At 51.5% G+C, this 18,428-nt stretch overlaps 2 protein-coding genes across 11 annotated transcripts in view; one reads left to right on the top strand and one right to left on the bottom strand.

Annotated features, from left to right (window-relative positions):
• Nucleotides 1–7,422: 7,422 nt before the first annotated feature.
• SRXN1 (sulfiredoxin 1) lies at nucleotides 7,423–12,578 on the bottom strand. The gene is made up of 2 exons (XM_077872581.1): nucleotides 12,342–12,578; nucleotides 7,423–8,439 (listed from the first exon to the last, which is right to left on the bottom strand). Exons 1-2 carry the CDS (start codon nucleotides 12,561–12,563, stop codon nucleotides 8,236–8,238), a joined length of 426 nt encoding a protein of 141 aa, XP_077728707.1. The 5' UTR covers nucleotides 12,564–12,578; the 3' UTR covers nucleotides 7,423–8,235.
• The window catches only part of FAM110A (family with sequence similarity 110 member A), a 146,160-nt gene continuing 140,214 nt past the window's right edge, over nucleotides 12,483–18,428 (top strand). Inside the window, exon 1 of one of the 10 annotated variants that reach the window (XR_013365109.1) lies at nucleotides 12,483–12,846. The gene's annotated coding sequence lies outside the window, so the exon portion shown is untranslated. The remainder of the gene's footprint in view (nucleotides 12,847–18,428) is intronic. The other 9 variants (XR_013365097.1, XR_013365098.1, XR_013365101.1 and 6 more) reach the window with 9 other exon arrangements.

Here is an 18,428-nt window from a genome sequence, read left to right as displayed (position 1 = left end):
ACTGTCGGCAAAGGAACTCATCTCTCTGAGCCTCTCTTTATTTGCAAAGTGGAGTAATAAGTGTACCTACCTCATGGGATTATTGTGTTAACTGGCTTCATATTGGGGAAGCATTTAAAGAATATCATAAGTGCTTCCTGTTTGTTAATAAAATGTAGAAAAGGTGAGGATGCAAAAAGCAAGATGATGAATCTTTTCTTATTCTCTTCCACTTCTGACTCCTGCCAGAGGAGAGCCCTGGGTCGGTGGGGGTGGGTCTTTCAGGCACTTCTACAGAGAGCAGCCTCAGCCAGATCTGGAGAAGTCGGCAAGGGTGTTATGTTTACATTGTTTATTTTGACAGCCACATTTATTTATGTCACGTGCTACTGATTTTCCATTTAGTCTGGCTATCTCAAGTTTCCTTTTAAAAAAATTTTTTTTAGGTAAAACCAAAGCAAATAGATTTAATGATTCAAAAACAATGGTCCCCGAAGATGGTATGAAGCCCGCCTGTCCCAAGTGGCCCATATTGTGAAGGAGGCTCTTGATAGATTTTGAGAGATGTTTTTCTAACCTCACCTCCTCACTGTGCTCTGAGGGAACCTGAGGACTTACTGTGTGTTCTTGTGCTTGGCCAAGGGCACCAGTGGAAGAGTGGAATTCACCCTGAGGACTCTGTCCACATTCTGGTCTATAGGGAAGCTTCTGGAAAGGGCTGGTGGACTCCCAAATTTGGGGGTTACCCAGGTCCTTCCTCTTTTATTCCTCAGATCTAGTTCTATCCACTGGAAAATTCTGGGACTCCATCTTTCTATTACATCTGGATTCTGATCACTTCTCTTCACCCTGGTCCAGTCCACCAACCACCACCTGGGCCCTGGTGACAGCAGCAGACTCCCCCTCCAATCCCCCTCCCTCCCCATGTGCTCCGCTTAGCAGCCAGAGCCAGCCCAGGTGTCCCCTCTGTCTAGAGCTTCACATGGCTCCCAGATCACTTGGAGGGAAAAGCCAAAATCTTCACCACCTATGAGGCCCCCTCCCAAGCTGATGGCGCCCATCTCTCCCACCTCCTCACCTGCCCAGCCCCAGACTTTGTCCCATCCAGGCTGCCCCCCACCACAGTGACCTTCTTGCTCTTTCTTGGACACTCCAAGCAGTTCCCATCTCACAGCTTTTGCATGTGTTGTTCCTTCTGCTTGGAACACGCTTCCGTCTGACATCTGCAGGGCTTCTTTCCTTTCTGTTCAGGTCACTGCCCCCATCACAGAGAGGCCAACCATCTTAACAAAATCATTATCTTCCATCTCATTCTTTCTCCTTCCCCTGCTCTTCTCTCATAGCACCTATCACTACTAGATACTGCATTTTACACTTTTTACATGTTTCGTGTGTGTTTCTTGCCCATCTCCCTGAAACGACCTCCATAGGACAGGGATTTCCATCTGTTTTGTTTTTTTGATGATCCCAGTGCTTGGAGCAGTGCCTGGTACATCATAGGTGTGACACCAATTTGAGAATGAAAGTCGAGGGAGGTGTGTGAAGAGGGGTGGAGGGCAGTGAACCCCGCCCTGCCTAGCTCTGTCTGTGGCGCCTTGGTCCCCTCTCTGGGCACGGTTTCCTTCTCTTCCTACTGTCACCTCCTCACCCCTTAAGGGCAGGACTGGACAGTGAGACTTGCCTCTCAGGGGAAAGGCTTCCAGCTGCAGGTAGACCCTCCTCCAACTGCTCCTTCCCCCTGCAAGCCTGTGGGGATTCATGGCCACAGCAGATGCACTTGCCATGGAAAATACTCAAAAGACAGAGAGTCTAGGGGCAGAGCATGCTGGATGTCCCTGGTCTCTCTTCTCCCAGCTCCTGTGTCATCATCTGGAAGGAGGTAAGTGATGAGCATGGACGACCCCTGAGGGTCTATTTTACAGACAAGAAGACTGAGGTTCAGGGCAGGGACCTGAACAGAGAGGACAGTTCCAGGACAGCTGGGACACGGTTCCCTCCTCTGTAAAAGGAGGATAATACCTCCTTCCTCCTAAGGTCATTGGAGGATTAAATGAATTCAAGAAAGCCTTTAAGCACTTAGTGGTGTCTGGCACACAGTAGGTGCTCAAGAAACGCTGCCGGCCACTGCTGTGGTCCTGAGAGGTGAACCTATCCACAGCCAGTAGGTGGCAAAGTCAAGGTTCAAACCCAGGTCTGCGTGAATCTAAAGCCACTCCCCCTCACAACCCTAAAACAATGACAGTCACTGTAATTGCAACAAGGACACCACCAGCACCACCGTTAACAGCATTTTCCACCCCATATGGTCGCGCCAGGGGTTAGAGCAGAGGCTTATCAGGTGGCCGCACCTGCCCCGCAGCCACAGCCGGGGCTACTGGGGCCGAGCGCTGCTGCCCCCCTCCTCGGCGAGCACAGGTCGGCGGCCGGCGCGACCTCCCGCTGGGGGCGCCCCCAATCCCGCCGCCCGGACGGGGGACAAGCGGGGCCCCCGGGCGGCCCGGGGAGCCCCGCGGGGGAGGCGAGCGCGGCCCTCGGGCTCTGGAAGGAGCCGCGCGGCTGGAAGACATTACACGGCTGTCGGCCGGGGGGCGTCGCTCGCAGTTCCGGAGGGGGTCCCGGCGGCGGACGCGCCGGCCGAGGGGACGCCCCGCCACAAAGCGCGCTTTGTTCTGCGCGCCCCCCGGGAGCTGGAACCAATGGATTGGCGGCAGCTGAGGTCATCCGTCAGGCAGCGCCGGGGGTCAGGCCCGGGGAAGGGGCCGCGCGGGGGGCGGGCGGCCGGGCGGCCGGCGGGGGGCGGTGTGTGCGGCCGCGCCGCCTCAGTTTACCCGTCTGTCCACCCGGCAGGACTACCGTGTCGAGTGCGGACGGGATGATTCCGAGGACGGCCCTTCCGCGACGGGCTCTCCCCACCTTCCCGCTGTGTGGGGGCGCTAGTCGGGATCCGCCGTGGGCGAGCCAGCGGCGTGGAGGCAAATGTGGCTGCAAAGATGCAGGCGCACGGAGGCAGGGATGAAGGCCTTGCAGCCTCTTCTGACCCGGGGAAGGCAGGGTCTCTGCCCGGTTCCCCACGTTGACCCTGGATGTCAGACTGGCTCTGCCTTTGGCGGGGTTTGACAGGTGGAGCTGCCTAGTCCTGGGTCCGCCAGGGACCCCTGGAGCTCATCCCTCCAGTAGGTGTTTTTCTGGCTGAAGGCAGATCAGGTCTGAACAGTTTTCTCTACCCGCTACAAGACTACATCCCATGTATTCATTCTTTCACACTCCCATCTGTGTGTGCCTCAGTGTTCCCATCCATATACAATAAGATAATTAGGCTTCTAAACATTCAATACAGGGTCCCCTGAGGGATGAGGCCACCAAATCCAAGGAGCCCCGGACATTGCCCAAAATATTTGTGTGTGTGTATGTCTGTGGGTTTCTGGAGAAAGGGCTTGTGGCTTTGGATTCTCAACCTTGCCCATGACCCAAAAAAGGTTAAGAAGCGCTGGCTGAAGTGCAGGGAAGGAAAGCAGCCCCTCCAAACTCCACTGGAGGTAAAGGCACTCAGAACAGCCACCCTGCAGAGCAATCTGCTAGTACCTTAGAAGTTAGGAATTTTGAGCTATGTATGAGCCAGGCAGTCCCTCTCCTAGGCATGCAGCTGAGAGAGCATGGAGAGGGACATCGGAAGTTGTTGATAGCCGCAAAACTGGAAAGCTCAAATGTCCACTAACAGGAGAATGACTAGGAAGTGGTGGTATTCAGACCCTGGAATTCTGCATAGCAATTAAAAGAATGAGCTAAACCTAGATGGAGTTTATTCATCCAACAAATACTTATTTTATTTTATTTTTAGATTTTATTTATTTATTCATGAGAAACACAGAGAGAGAGGCAGAGACACAGGCAGAGGGAGAAGCAGGCTCCTCACAGGGAGCCCCACGCGGGACTGGATCCCAGGAACTCAGGATCCTGTCATGAGCCGAAGGCAGATGCTCAACCACTGAGCCACCAGGCATCCCATTCAACAGATATTTATTGAAAACTTACTGTGTTTTGGGCAGTGGGCCTACGGTGATAAGACAGATCAAGTCTTGCCTGGAGAATGTTTTCTAGCCGGTGAGACAGACATAAACAGACACGGAAGATAATTTCAAAGTGTGTGATAAATGCCACAAAGAAAAATATAGCTGAGGAGGGTGACAGAATGTTGGGGGAGGGAGACTGTTTTAGACAGAATGGTCAGGGGAGGCCCCCCTGAGGAAGTGACCAGAACGAGGGAGGCTCTGGGAGAAGAGCAAAGACAATTAATGGGGTGAATGGCCTGGCACAGTGCTGGCAGAGAAATGCAATCTGCAAAATAATGTAAAAAGGAAAAGCATGCTTTACTTATACTTTACACACTACGTTATGACAGAGTTAGAAAAAGGTCTGGAATACATGCCAAATTCATGAAGGCAACTGTCCCAAAAGTGAGGAGCACAAAAGGACCCCCAGGAGTAGGACTCACAGTGGGCTTCAGCTCACCTCTCCTGTTTTAATTATTTAGCATTTTAATATCTTAATGTTTAAAAGGTGAATATACGCACATATAACTTGTGAGATTAAAGACCATTTTAAATCTTCCATGGTGACAGGGTGGGTTCCAGGGCAGTGAGGGGCCTAAGGGGTCCCTACACACTTTCACTGGACCCAAATTCCTGGGGGGCAGTGGTTTGTCTGGGAGGGGTCACACTGTTAGACTGGAGAGCCCAGAAGAGGCATGTGGCTCAGCCTGAAGTCCTGAAGCTTCTTGCAGACTATCTGGCTCAGCACCCCCAGCATAGACAAGAAGAGAGACCATGATGTGCCTAAGACCACAGAGCAGGAGTGGACAGGGTAAATAGAACCCGAAACTTCCAGCTACGTCTCTTCAAGCCTGAAGGCCCCTGGCTTCTCAGGGTAACTGATGGGTCTCCCTCGCAGCCAGCGCCCCCTTCTACCTTCTTCCAACAGGACTTGCTCTGCCGGCTAGAGCCCCGCCCGCCCTGCTCCCGCAGGCCAGAAAGCAGCGCCACCTGCTGGCGCAAGGGAAAAATGCAACGCTCAGCCTCCACGGAGAGCAACCAGCCAGATTCAAAACCCTGCTTCTCTGCCGTTGGAAGAAATCGGAGATAAACCAGGACTCTGAACTATAAAAACAAACAGGGAAATAAATAAATAAATAAATAAATAAATAAATAAATAAATAAATAAATAAATAAATAAATAAATAAATAAATAAATAAATAAATAAAATAAAAGAAAAAAATAAAAACAAACAGGGTTGCTGGAGGGGAGATGGGTGGGAGGATGGGGTAACCGAGTGTCGGCATTGAGGGCACTAGACGTGATGACCCCCCTGGGTGTTACATGCAATTGATGAATAACAACTCTGCGCTTGAAACTAATGGTGTACTATATATTGGCTAATTGAATTAAAATTTAAAATAATAATAAAACGAATGACCAATCCCTTCCACTCCCTGTCTGTTCCACACTGCTCTCCGAGTGTCCAGCAAAGCCTTTAGTGCTTCCTGCTTGGGTCTTATCTGCAAGAAGGAAAAGCTTTCTCAGGAAGGGGTAACCATTCTGGTACCCTAGACCAGTGGGTCAGGAGATGATTACTCACATGAGCCAGTGGCACCTCATGATGGCAGCTTACAAAACCAGCCCTCAACTTCCTGACCCTTGGTACAAATGTTAGGGGTAGGTAGTCCATTTGAGAGCTGGAAAAAGCCTCCAGGGAAGGGCTTGTCCAATATCCTACGATGAACAGGTGCACAAGCTAATCTCATAACATGGGCTCCTGGGAGTCAACCCAATGTGATGGAGGAGGTGTCACCATATTTGAAAATAATTGTCTAGATCAGTGGTCTCAGCTTGTGGTCCCTGAGCAGCAGCAGCACCTGGGAACTTGTTAGAAAAGCAAATCTGCAGGCCCCACTTGGGACCTGCTAAGACAGAAACTCTGGGGTAGGGCCCAGCAATGTTTTGGCAAACCTGTTTCAGAACCTAAACCAGCAATCCAAAGCAATCACACCCTCTCATTTTTATTAAATAAGGTTTTATTTGGGAATGGTTTTTGGCTTACAGAAAAGTTGCAAAGATAGGAAAGAGTTCCCATAAATTCTGCACCCACCCCACCCCACCCCACCATCCTTACATTTTACGTGTACATTTGTCAAAACTGGGAGACTGACATTAGTATGTTACTGTTAATTGTTTATTGTAAAATCCAGATCTTATTCAGATCTCCAGTTTTTCTACCAATGTCTTTTTTTTTTTTTGGTTCTAGGATATTACACTGCATTTAGGACTACATTCATTTTAAAGTTAAATTGGTCATCTCAGTCATCTTCCCCTGGGACAGAGAATGGGTGGGAAAGCTGTTGTTTTGGTTACTGAGCTGGGAAAACCGAGGCTTGAAAACACCCAGGGACTGAGTTCCCTTAGCAGGACAGTGAGAGCAAGGCCTGCCTCACTCTGTACCCTTCCTGTCCCTCTTCCCCTCACCTAGGACTCTTGTTTCCAGAAGTCCCTTTGGAATGTCCCATCTGGCCTACCCTCATCCCGCCTGTGTAGACCATGATAGATGTCTCTAGTAGAGCAGGCCCAGCCCTGGAGAGATCCACCCCACCCCATCACCTCTTCTTCTAGATTTAAGGGTCAGGACAATGTCTTAGTGACTTCAGCTCAGTCAGATCAAGGCCTGGTCCAAAAAGAGTGCAAGTTATTTGCTTACACACAACCATTTGTGACTGATAAAAAATGCCATCAATTCTTTGGAGTGTCTCCCAGTAAGAGGTGAAGTCTGTTTTGCCACCCCTGGAATTCAGGCCAACTGTATGATTTGCTCTGACCAAAAGAACTTTGCCAAAGTGATGCTGTACCAATTCTGGGCCTTGGATTCAAGAAGACTTCCAGCTTCTACTTTGACCCTCATGACCTTCTGAAGCCAAGGAAATAAGCCTGAGGTAACCTGCTGGGGAGACCACATGGACGAGGACCAAGTCACCCAGCCAACAGCCTGCCAAAATGCCAGACAAGGGAGTAGGGCTATCTTAGGCCATCCACCCTCTCTAAGGCAACAGCTGACTGCATGCAGCCCCGGGAATGATCCTAGGTGAAACCAAAACGGTCCCAATGTGCCCAGGCCAAATTGTACACCCACAGAACTATAGGCAAATAAATGACATGCTTTTAAGCAGTCAACTTCTAGGGCAGTCTGTTACACAGCAAAGACTGAGACACAGAGACACCTGGATGGCTCAGTGGTCAAGTGTCTGCCTTCGGTTCAGGTTGTGATCCTGGGGTTCTGGAATCAAGTCCCACATTGGGCTCCCCATGGGGAGCCTGCTTCTCCCTCTGCCTATCTCTCTGCCTCTCTCATGAGTAAATAAATAAAATCTTAAAAAAAAAAAAAGACTAATACACTATTCCTTACTTCTCTCTTGGTAATGGGATTCCAATTTTATTTCAGGAAGCGGTATGCCAGTCCTAGGAAATGGGATATGAATGGTCTACTAATTCCGTTCCTGGCATCTTAGTTTTCTTTGCAGCCAGAAGTGGCAACAGTAGCTGGTTTGGGCCAATGAGACCTAAGTGGAACTATGCAGGGGGATAGAACAGGAAACAGGTCTCTGAAAAAGTTCTGACTTAATGAAAGAAGTTGACAGCTGGCTTGGTCCTTCCTCCTCCCCAACAGCTTTTTTTCCTGGAATGCAACCACGATTCCTGGAGGTACAGCAGCCATCTTTGGCCATTACGTAACAAGCAATGAGGGAAAGGCCAAAAGGAATCAGGGATGTGAGCCCCCACCTTCGCTGGGGTACTGAACCAATACCGCTTGTCTCCAGAATTCACTATGTGGACAAACTTCGCTTTGTTTAAGCCACTGTAGCCTAGGCTTTCCTTTACTTGCAGCCGAATGGGAAATACACAGACAAAAATGTAGGAGGCTCATCCTTGAGAATCTGGAGCCAGGAGGATGTGGCTCTCCAAAGCCACTTCCTTTTCCATTTTATTCTCTCAAGAGTATCTCAAGAGCAAAGACATGACCCCTTTCTGCAGCAGTGGGATCTGTTGCTCCCACATCGTTTAGTAATGAGTCCAAGGTCTTGCAGCTAGTGGAACAGGTGCTCAGAGTCAGACCTCTGCCTAGACACAGGAGAATGCACCCCTGATTGCTTTCTGCATGGTCCAGCCCACTGGAAACCAGGTGTGTCTTCTGGGCTCATGGTGCCGAGGAGGCTGCTATTGTAAGTCTGGTGTGGAAGCGCCCAGGTACACCCTTAGGTCCGAGAGGGTGGACCGGACAAGCTTGGCAGGGATGGTCTCTCGCTGCAGCTGTTGGTACGCTGCATAGCGGTGGCAGCCCCCAAAGGAGTAGAAGTAGTCACCACCCTGGGCCCCTTTGATCCAGAGGACGTCAATTGGGGGAACGCTGTCTGGATCCTCCTGGAGAAGAGGGGACATTGTCAGTGAGCATGACACAATGCGTGACAGTTTGCAGAGCAGACTCTGTGAACCTGTGTTGAGCTCCTACAGCGTACTCACACTGGCTCATGCTGGCTTGTGAGAGACAACTGTTAAATATTCAGGAATTTTGTGAGCCGGTTGTCATCAACTTGGTAGCTTGAAAATCAGCCATGGTGATTTCCATCAGGGAAATGAGCAGATGCTACAAATCAGGGCTTTCCCCCTCTAGAGACCAGGTTGTTAAACATTTATCGGTTTATTAATATACCACATACACACTATCTATTTGGCCCTGTTTGAGACTCTGGGAATAAACTACAACCAGAATGGGACAGGCACAGCCCCTGCCTTCATGGGGTTCCAGTCCAGTGGGGAAGATGGAATGAAAAAAGCGAGAGTTGGAATTATCTATGCTATGAGGACAAAAATACGGGTTGACAGGCCAGGGATGAGTGTCCATGAGGTCTCTCTGAGGCAAGAAGGTAGCAGAGACTGAACACAGAGGAGTCGATGTGGGAAGAGGGACAGGTGGAATAGTTTAGAGTCAGAGCCTGACAGCCTGGGTTCAAATCTCAGCTCTGCTCCTTCACTGGCACATGATCTTAGACACTTAGTCTCTGTGCCTCAGCAGCCCTGTCTATCAAACAGGGATGAAGACAAGAGACCCATGTCATAGAGCTGTTGAGTTAAATGAGCTAACGTATGTAAAGCACTCCAAACAATGCTTGTCACATGGAAAGTGCTCAATAATATATGCTCTGTATTCCTGGAGGGAAGAGGATTCCAGGCAGAGGGAACAGCAAATGCAAAGACCTGAGGTCAGAACAAGTTCACCGTGCTGATGGCAAGGCAAGGAGGCCAGTGTGATCAGACTGGACTCGAAGCTGAGGAATACAAGAGGTCAGAGAGGTCAGCAGGAGCCAGACTGTTCAGGTTGGTTTCTAAGAGGAGCGGGGGGAGCCCTGGAGTGTTGTTGTTATTTTTTTTTAAGATTTTACTTATTCATGAGAGACAGAGAGACAGAGAGAGAGAGAGAGAGAGAGAGATTGTCAGAGACACAGGCAGAGGGAGAAGTAGGTGTCATGCAGGGAGCCTGAAGTGGGACTCGATCCCAGGTCTCCAGGATCATGCCCTGGGCTGAAGGCGGCGCTAAACTGCTGAGCCACGCTAAACTGCTGAGCCACCGGGCTGCCCTGGGGTGTTTTGAACAATGGAGGGTGACATGATTTGTGACCCTTCTAGAAAGTGGTCACAAGAGAGCAGGCTCAGTGGGGTGGACAAAGGGAAAACCGAGGTGAGGCCTTAGCAGGTATCCAGCAGAAGGCACTGGTCTGGATGAGGACGTAGATAGGACAGGGAAAGGCAGACAGGTTCGGGACATGGAGCAGATTGGAGGAGACTGGCAGAAGGGGCGAATGTGAGGAGAGAGAAGAGAATCCAAGTTGACTTTCTGCTAGGTGCTTTAGCAGCCAGTTGCAGAGTGAGTTGTCCTCTAAGTAGGGAAAGCCTGAACTAAGGGGCGGGGGACAGAGCTCAGTGGGGAGACCATGGTAGGCGTGAGCTGCCCGGAAGGCCTCCTGCCACTGGCCTATGGGTTCTCTTTTATTATGTTTATTTGGTGGATTCATTTATCCATTTATTCCAGAAATGATTAGTAAGCAGTAAGGCCCAGCAGTTATAGGCTGGGGCTCTGGAACCCAAAAAACCTGAATCTGAATTTTAGCTCCTCCACTGAGCTGCTGGGGCACCCAAAGCAAATGGCCTCATCTCTGAGAGCACCATTCCTCATCTATAAAATGGGAGAGGATGCTCTAGAGGGCTGCAGATGAAAAGTCACAGAGCGGATGCACATGAAGCAGAGTCCAGCCTGCCCGGCAGTGGGGCACTAATGAGAGGCAGGGTGTCGGGCAGGCCTTGTGCTGTACATTGGGGACACAATACAGGGTGGGCAGCCATAGCCCCAAAGACGTTCATGTCCTAGTCCCTGGAGCTGGCAAAAGGGACTTTGCAGATGGAATGAAGTTAAGGATCCTGAGATGGAGAGATGATTCTGGATTATCCAGATGGGTTGAACGTAATCACTGGTGTCCTTGAAAGTGGAAGAGAAAGGTAAAAGGGAGCTCTGATGTTGCTGGCTCTTTAGACGGGGGAAAGAAGCCATGAGCCAAAGAAGATGGGTGGCCTCAAGAGGCTGGGAAAGGCAAGGAAAGGGATTGTCCCCAAGAGCCTCTGGGAGGAATGTAGACCTGCTGATACCTTGATTTTAATCCACTGAGATCCATTTTTGGATTTCTGAACTGCAGAACTATGAAATAATAAGTTTGTATTGTTTTAAGCCCCTAAGTTCCCGGTAACTTGTTACAGTTGCCATAGAAAAGGAATACATATGGTAAGCAAAGACTGGCTTGCCCTCACAGAGCATATGGTTCTAGCATGGAAGACAGGTGTCTAAAAAGGCCATTAAAATCTAGTGTGTGTGGGGGGTGCCCGAGTGGCTCAGTTAGGCACCTGCCTTTGTCTCAGGTCATGGTCCTAAGGTCTTGGGATCCAGCCCTCTCCCTCTGCTATTCCCCCTGGTCCTGCTCACTCTCTATCTGTTAAATAAATAAATTAATTAAATCTTAAAAAACAAAAACCAGTGGGATTGGAGCATGCAGGTGTCTGGGGGTCCAGAGGAGGCCACTCACCCAGCAGGGGGCATCAGGCAAGACATCAGGTGTCGCCCCTATCCACTGGGATAGTTGAAACCAAGGAGTTAGTAACAGTAAAGAAGAGATGGAAGAGTTCCTGGCAGGGGAAAAAAGCCCGTGGAAAGGCCCAGAGGTGGGAGCACACATACAAGGTTAGATCCTCAGAGCCAGGCACTATGCTAGTGTTAAGGAAACAGCCAAGATATGACATAGTCCCTGCTCTAGTGCAGTTTACATGAAGTGGGAAAGACAGACAATAAAACACAAATAAACATATAGAATAAGTCAGGTGGACAGAAGTGATTTATGGAGAAATACCTCAGGTTAAGACTAAATCTTGAGACCAGGGCTGTGTTAGCAAGGGCAGAGACGTGCAAAGGCCTGAATCAAGAGAGGGAGCAGGCCTTCTGGCTATCTGGGGAAGCAGTTCCTGGGAGAAGGAACAGTAGTGCAAACTCTAGGGCTGAATGCCATTCCGGGGAGTTGTCGAGCTGTCTGGTGGGGCCATGGAGTCTCATGAGGTCACCTTCCAAAGGTCTGATGAGGAAAGGTGACATGATGATGCCATGCAGGCCTAACCTGATACACATGTTTCCCCCTCCCCCAAAGTTCCTGCCAGGATCACTTCCCCTCCCTCAATGATGGGGCTGGCCCCTGTCCTCTCCTGGTCCCAGTTCAGAGGAGGGCCAACCAGCCGACATGACATGTCCAGTCCCCTGACTGTGACAGCCATAGTGACAGCCATAGTGACAGCATAGCTTAACTCAGAGTGTGGGGGCCCTGTTGCTGGGCACTGGGGCCGGTCTGTGCCACTTTCAAAGTGTCTGACCCTGGACAAGTAACTTAAAAAAAAAAAAAAAATCCTCCTGTGCCTCAGTGTCCTCATCTGTAAAAGAGGAACAGTAGTAGCATCTACCTCACAGGGCTGGCACAAAGCTTAGGCACTTGAAACAGCTCCCGGGCACTGCAAGTGCTATCTTTATAAATAGTTAGCGGTCGTTATTTTCATGATCTCGCCCAATCTCCTCCTCGCTCGAAGGAGGGCCCAGAGGCCCAGAGAGGCCCAGCCCCTTACTCAAGGTCACACAGCAAATGCCGGGTTCGGGCGGAGCCTGGAGCCAGCCCGGTCTGGCGTCCCCCGTGACTTCCCTCCTGCGGAGCCCTCCCTCCGGCCGCCTCCCCGGGCCTCACCCGGATCGTGTCCACGAGGCTCTGCACCTTGGCCGGGTCCAGCACGGACGGCAGTGGCCGGATGAGCACGCTCAGCGGCACGTTGTGCACCGCGGCGATGCAGCCCGAGTGGATGCTGCCGCCCGGCGCGCCGCCGCTCGGCCCGGGCCCCCCAGGCGCCCCCCGGCGGACCCCGGCCCCGGCCCCGGCCCTGCCCAGCGCTCCTCCCGCGCGCAGCCCCATGGCGCCCGCACCGCCGCCGCCGCGGCGCCCGCGAGCTCTAACCCCGGCCGGGCCGTACCACTCCGCGCGGGCGGCGGGGGCGGGGGCGGGGGCGGGGGCGGGCGCGCGTCTCCCCGCCCCGCAGTGGTCCGGCCCCGCGCTCTCCGCTCGCCGCGCGCTGCGGCCCCGCGGGACTCGGGCCGTCCGCCGGGGGGCGCCCCGCAGCCTCCCCTCCGCCTCCCCTCCGCCTCCCCTCCGCCGCGCCGCGTCCCCGAGTGGAAGCGCCCGGGCGGGCTGACTCAGGGTGAGTCTGCAGGTCGCGGGGCGGGAGGGGCGCGGCTGACGCACGGGCCGGGGTGACTCAGGCCCGCGGCGGGCGGGGGCGGGGGCGGGGGCGGGGACGAGGACGAGGGGCGGCCGGACCTGCGGAGCCAGGATGAGTCGGCAGAAGCGGCGGTGCTCGGCTGCCCCGCCTGCCCGTCGGAGCCCGAGCCCGAGCCCGAGCCGCAAGGGCCAAGGAGGTGATACCAGTACCCCCGGGGGTAAAACTACGGATCCGGTGCTGCCGGGCACCGCTCTGAACACTCTGCGGGTAGATTAACTTATTTCGGTCTCCGAACAACCCCGCAACATAAGTGTGATGATTATTCCCTCTTTACAGATGAGAAGACTGAGGCACGGTGAGCTTTAAGTGATTTGCCCAAGGTCACGGAGCTAGTAAGTGGCTGAGCTAGGGTTCAAATCCAGGCTCGGACCGCACTCCCGAGTACATTCTGTACCTCACTGCTGGCTGCCTCTGTTCAGGACTGTCACAAGGAGCCTTCTAGAAAGCTGCTGGCAATGTGTGGGCACTGCCCTAAACATGCACACTGACTGTTTCCTCACATCCTCACAGCACCACCAAGACAGGTGTGAGGGCCAGAGTTGGGCTGCTTGTCCAAGGTAGGGCGGCTGAAAATGAAAGTCATCCGAGCCTAGAGCCAAGGACCACTTAACCACCAACACCTGCTTACAGATGTGGACGATGGGGGGGGGGGGCTGGAGGTGGGGGTGGGGATGGACATGCCCATCACTCTCCCATTCAAAGTCCTCTGTCCCTTGAGTCCCACGTGTAGTGCTTAGCCTCCTCTGGGGCCAGGGGGAGGTAGGCAGAGGCTCCTGGTTTAAATTCCAGGTGTTTATCAGCATCTATGGCAACATTGGGACTTGAGCACAGATTCGCCTGGGTTTGGATCCCCTTTCGTTGCTCCCAAGCTGTGTGGTCTCTGGCAAGTTGCTTAACCTCTCTGAGCCTCAGCATTCTCTTCTGTTAAAATGATTGTGGAAACACTTGGAGATAATGGCTGATGGAGGACAGAGTGGGTGAGGGAGTAAATCAGTGCTTCCACAGCAGTAGCCAAGGAAAGTGACTGGTTTTATCATGAACACCCAGAGAGCTGAAGGAGAGGCCATATTTGACTGAGAGCATCAGGAGAGGCTCTCTGGGAGAGAGGTATTCAAACTGGAAAATGACTTGGTCCTGGGGAGGGAGATGGAAGAAGCAGGAGATCCTTTAGGGTATAGGCTCTGGAGTCATTTGAATGCAGCGGATTTGAATCCTGGCTCTATCACCTACTAAACTATGTGATTTGAGGGTGTGTGTGTGTGTGTGTGTGTGGGGAGGGGAGGTGGTAACTCACCTCTGGCCTCAGTTCTTTTCTGGATTGCCAGGGAGAGTAAATAAGAGTAACACATTAAGTGTTTAGAAGGTACGTGGCACATTGCAAATTGCTGAATGGAAGGTAGACATGAAGGACATTCCAGCACAGCTTGAGCAAAAGCAGGGAGGCGGGACAGTCTCAGACCCAGTTGAAGACAGGCATATCTGGTAAATACAGGCTCATCTGGTTTGGTTGTCCTCCTCCTCACCCTGGTTGGCATCTGCATGGGGAATGCATAGTCACCCTCTTAGCTGGAGAAAACCAGAGACAGTACCCATGGTGGGGAGGGGAGGCTGCCTCGTGGGCTAGTTATTGACACCTCTTCCTGAACTCATTACCCTTCCTGATGAGTAATGCTGCCCATCACTCAAAGTTGTTATAGGTGTGAATTGTGAGGAGCACTTAAGTGCTCCGTGCTTTGTGTAATGCCCCATTTTGCCATTGTAGGCAGCAGGTTCTTAGTTTTTCATCCTCTGTGTTCTGGTTTTTAATCCTCAAGCTTGTCCCCTTGCAGTCCCAAGATGGCTGCTGTAGCTCCAAGTATCATATCACTATTCAACAACTTTCAACAGTAGAAATTAGGACATCCCTTTGGGCTCTTTTTAAAGAGTTAAGCAAGCTTTATTAACCATTCCTTACCCCTCTGGTCCCCACCGATGAGCCTTCTCCTCATATCTCATTGGCAGGAATTTACCACATGTCCGCGCCCAAACCAATCCTTACCAAAGGGAGTGGAATGATCATAATTGGTTTAGCTTAATTGGCACTAGCCTCTGGGCTCAGGAGGGTCTACTGTCCCCTGAGGTTCATGGCCCCTGAGTGCTGAACTGAACTAGCAAGGTCTAGGGATGCCTGGGTGGCTCAGTTAGTGTCCAACTCTTGATTTCAGCTCAGGTCATGATCTCAGGATCATGAGATCCAGCTCTGCATCAGGCTCTGTGCTTGGGATTCTTTCTCTTTCTCTGCCCCTCCCCACTGTACCTGCATGCGCTCTCTCAAATAAATAAATCTTAAAACAAAACAAAAAAACCAGCAAGGCCTGGTAACTGTAACCTAGTTTTCCTGTGAGGAACCTTCTTTCCCCACTCTCAGGACTGTGTTGGGGGGCAGATGCCTTGTTGGGGGTGGATGGAGGAGAGAGGACCTGACCAGACCTGCCCAATCAGCAATTCCATTATATTGGCCCATCCATCCTTAAACAAATGAGACTGAGACAAGCCTCTTGTTGGAAGTAAGATCAAGTACCTTCCACTGGGGCAAATGGAAACCTGGAACTGGAAGTTGGAGAAGTTCTGGCATCCACACAATATCCTGTTTTCATTTGGATTCTCCCAAAAGTAGAGGCTGAGACAAGGGACTATGTGCAGGTAGTTTGTTTTTTGTTTTTTAAAGATTTTATTTATTTATTCATGAAAGACAGAGAGGCAGAGACATAGAAGGAGAAGCAGGCTTCCTGGGGGGAGCCTGATACGAGGACTCAATCCCAGGACCCCGGGATCACAACCTGAGCCAAAGGCAGGTGCTCAACCACTGAGCCACCTGGGTGCCCCTGTGTGCAGGTAGGTTATTTGAGAAATGTTCTAATTATTGCTGCTGCAAAACAAACCACTCCAAAATTTTAGTGGTGCAAAATAACCACTTTACTATCCTCACAGATTCTGTGAGTCAAGGATTCAGACAGGGCATAGTGGAGACTGCTTGTCTCTTCTCCACAATGTCTGGGACATCATCCAGGTGACTGGACAGTGGGGAGTGACTTGATGGCTGGGGCTGGAATCCTCTGGAGGTGGCTTCCGTCACACATCTGTTAGATGGTACCATCTGTTGGCTGGAACACCTACATGTGGCCTGGGCTTCCTCATAGCATGGCGGCTGGCTTCTAAGAGTGAGTGTCCTAAGAGAACCTGGCAGAAACTTCATGGCCTTTTCCAATCCAGTCTTGGAAGTCATGTAGCATCATTTCTGCAGTGTTCTATTTGCGGGAGCTGTCATAAGTGTTCCCCACCCCCCTACCCCCGCCCCCCCGGCTCAAGGGAAGGGGACAGAGACTCTGTCTCTTGATGGAAGGAATAGCAAGGTTCTAAAAGAGCTTGTGGGTGGGAGGTGTTGTTGTGGCCATCTTTGGAACACACATCTACTGTAGGAGGCGATGCCAGGAAGTACTGGGGAAAGGAGAGATGCTGATAAAGGGTACGCGGATGAGCAGGTTAACTTGGTGGGCAAGTTGGGGCTCACTCTTGCTAGGGACTCTCTGAAGAAGCATTATGTGTCATGCGTCAGAATTGTTCCTCTGAGGGACAGGAGGCTGGGTATTTATTCACTGACTCCTGTCCCTCCCTGGTTGAGGTTAAGTTTCTGCCACTGCTGGGCTGCTGTGTACTCAAACTAAGCAAGCGTCTGAGGACCAGAGGCTGAAGCTGCCTGCCTAGAGTATGACCTCACAGGTGGTCAAAGGGAATAAGGGGCAGGACATCAATGAATTCCTTTTCTGTCCAAACCGGCCAGAGTCCCTGTTTGTTGTCTGCAGCCAAAGTCTCTATTTGCTCTCCCCATCCTGCTCCTGGGCTCTTTCCTCCTCCCCTTATCTCATTTTTGACAAGGAATCTCATACAGCAGGCATTTGGGTATACAGAGGACTTTGCTGAGTGTTTGGGAAGAGGAAAGGATTTTTGTGCCATCATAAAAGGATCATCACATTTTATTGTATTAAAGATTTTATTTATTTATTTATTCATGAGAGACAGAAACACAGGGAGAGGGAGAAGCAGGCTCCATGCAGGGAGCCCAACACGGGACTCGATCCCAGGTCTCCAGGATCACGCCCTGAGCTGAAGGCCGGAGCTAAACCGCTGAGCCACCAGGCCTGCCCGGATCATCACATTTTAGATTCCTCTACCCTGAAGTACTCTTGTCCATTTCTTAGGTACAGGATCCTGCCTTGTTGCCCATTCTCTCTTTCTGTTTTCCTCTCCATCTTCCCTGCCCCTTGTACCAATCCTTGAGTTTCCTGTTCTTATTTTAGGCAGAAAGTTTGCCTCTGTCTTCTGCAGCTTCAGTGCCTGCTGAGCATCTCCGTGGGGTCTTGAGACAGCTTCACACTTCAGCTGCTTCTCGTAGTCACTAGATGGCTGCCAGCGCCAACCAGGGCAACCTCCTTCTTCGATTATGTCTTAGCTCAGGCTGCTATCCCCAAGTACCGTAGACTGGAAGGCTTAAACAATAAATGTTTGTTTCCCACTGTCCTTGGGGCTGGGAGTCCAAGATCAGGGAGTGGTGACCCTCCTTCTGGTTCACAGACCGCTGTCTTCTTGCTGTGGTGGAAGGGGTGAGGGAGCTTTCTGGGCTCTCTGCCTGTAAAGACATTTATCACATTCATGAGGGCCCTGAGGCCCCAAAGCCCCACCTCCACATGCCATCACACAGAGGATTAGGCTTCCACATAGGAATTTTAGGGGGAGATAAACTCAGTCCATAGCAGTTCACATCTGGAAGAGAGAGAACCGCCCCCCCCCCCCCATCCTGCATCAATAATGGAATTAAAGCTTTTCTCTACAGTCTGATTGGGATAGCTTGAGTCAGGATTAATAACGTTCTTCAGGGACATGCCACGTGTGAGCTGTTTAAGCATGGGTACCGGAGGCTGTCACCCACTGAGATGACTGGGATTGGCCCAGGAGTGAGAGACCAGTCAGCCACATCTCTGAGGTCAGCCTCCTTTGAACTGCCCAGAAGGGCTCAGTAGTGGATGTCTGCACAGATGTGAGGTTTGCTGATGAGGAAAGAGGGAGTGAAAGCCTGGCTATCGGTGTCAGGTCTTCTTGGCCCACCTTTGATTTCAACTGAAGTTGTGGTGGGAAATTCTGTGCGAGCACTGCCAGCTTGTCAGCCCAGACTCCTTGTGTCGTCCACATTTTCCATCTCTGTGGGAGCTTTGCTCATTCACAAGCACATCCCGGACATGTGAGGGTGTTCACTGATGGACAGGAGCTGGTGAGTAAAAGCCAGGCTTCCACTGTCACAGGTGGATAATTGTGAGAGGTGTTCCGGACCATCTGGAACTTTCCAGACCCTTTTTAGAGACCAACGGGCAGTAGCCAGCCCTGTCGTTGCACCAGTGAGCTCGCGAACACACCCTCTGTCTTACTCTTCTTGTTCCCTACTTCCTAGTTCCTCAAATCACCTCCCC

This window comes from Canis aureus, chromosome 26 (genome assembly GCF_053574225.1).
Source record: "Canis aureus isolate CA01 chromosome 26, VMU_Caureus_v.1.0, whole genome shotgun sequence".
NCBI classification, from domain to species: domain Eukaryota; kingdom Metazoa; phylum Chordata; class Mammalia; order Carnivora; family Canidae; genus Canis; species Canis aureus.
Note: the sequence above shows the minus strand (reverse complement) of the source record. Positions and strands in the feature narration are given on the sequence as shown.

Coding starts and splice junctions, on each gene's coding strand:
- SRXN1 (XM_077872581.1), bottom strand. CDS start 12,563: ATGGGGCTGCGCGCGGGAGGAGCGCTGGGCAGGGCCGGGGCCGGGGCC. Junction 8,440..12,341: donor GCCTCGTGGACACGATCCGG/GTGAGGCCCGGG, acceptor CCTCTTCTCCAG/GAGGATCCAGACAGCGTTCC.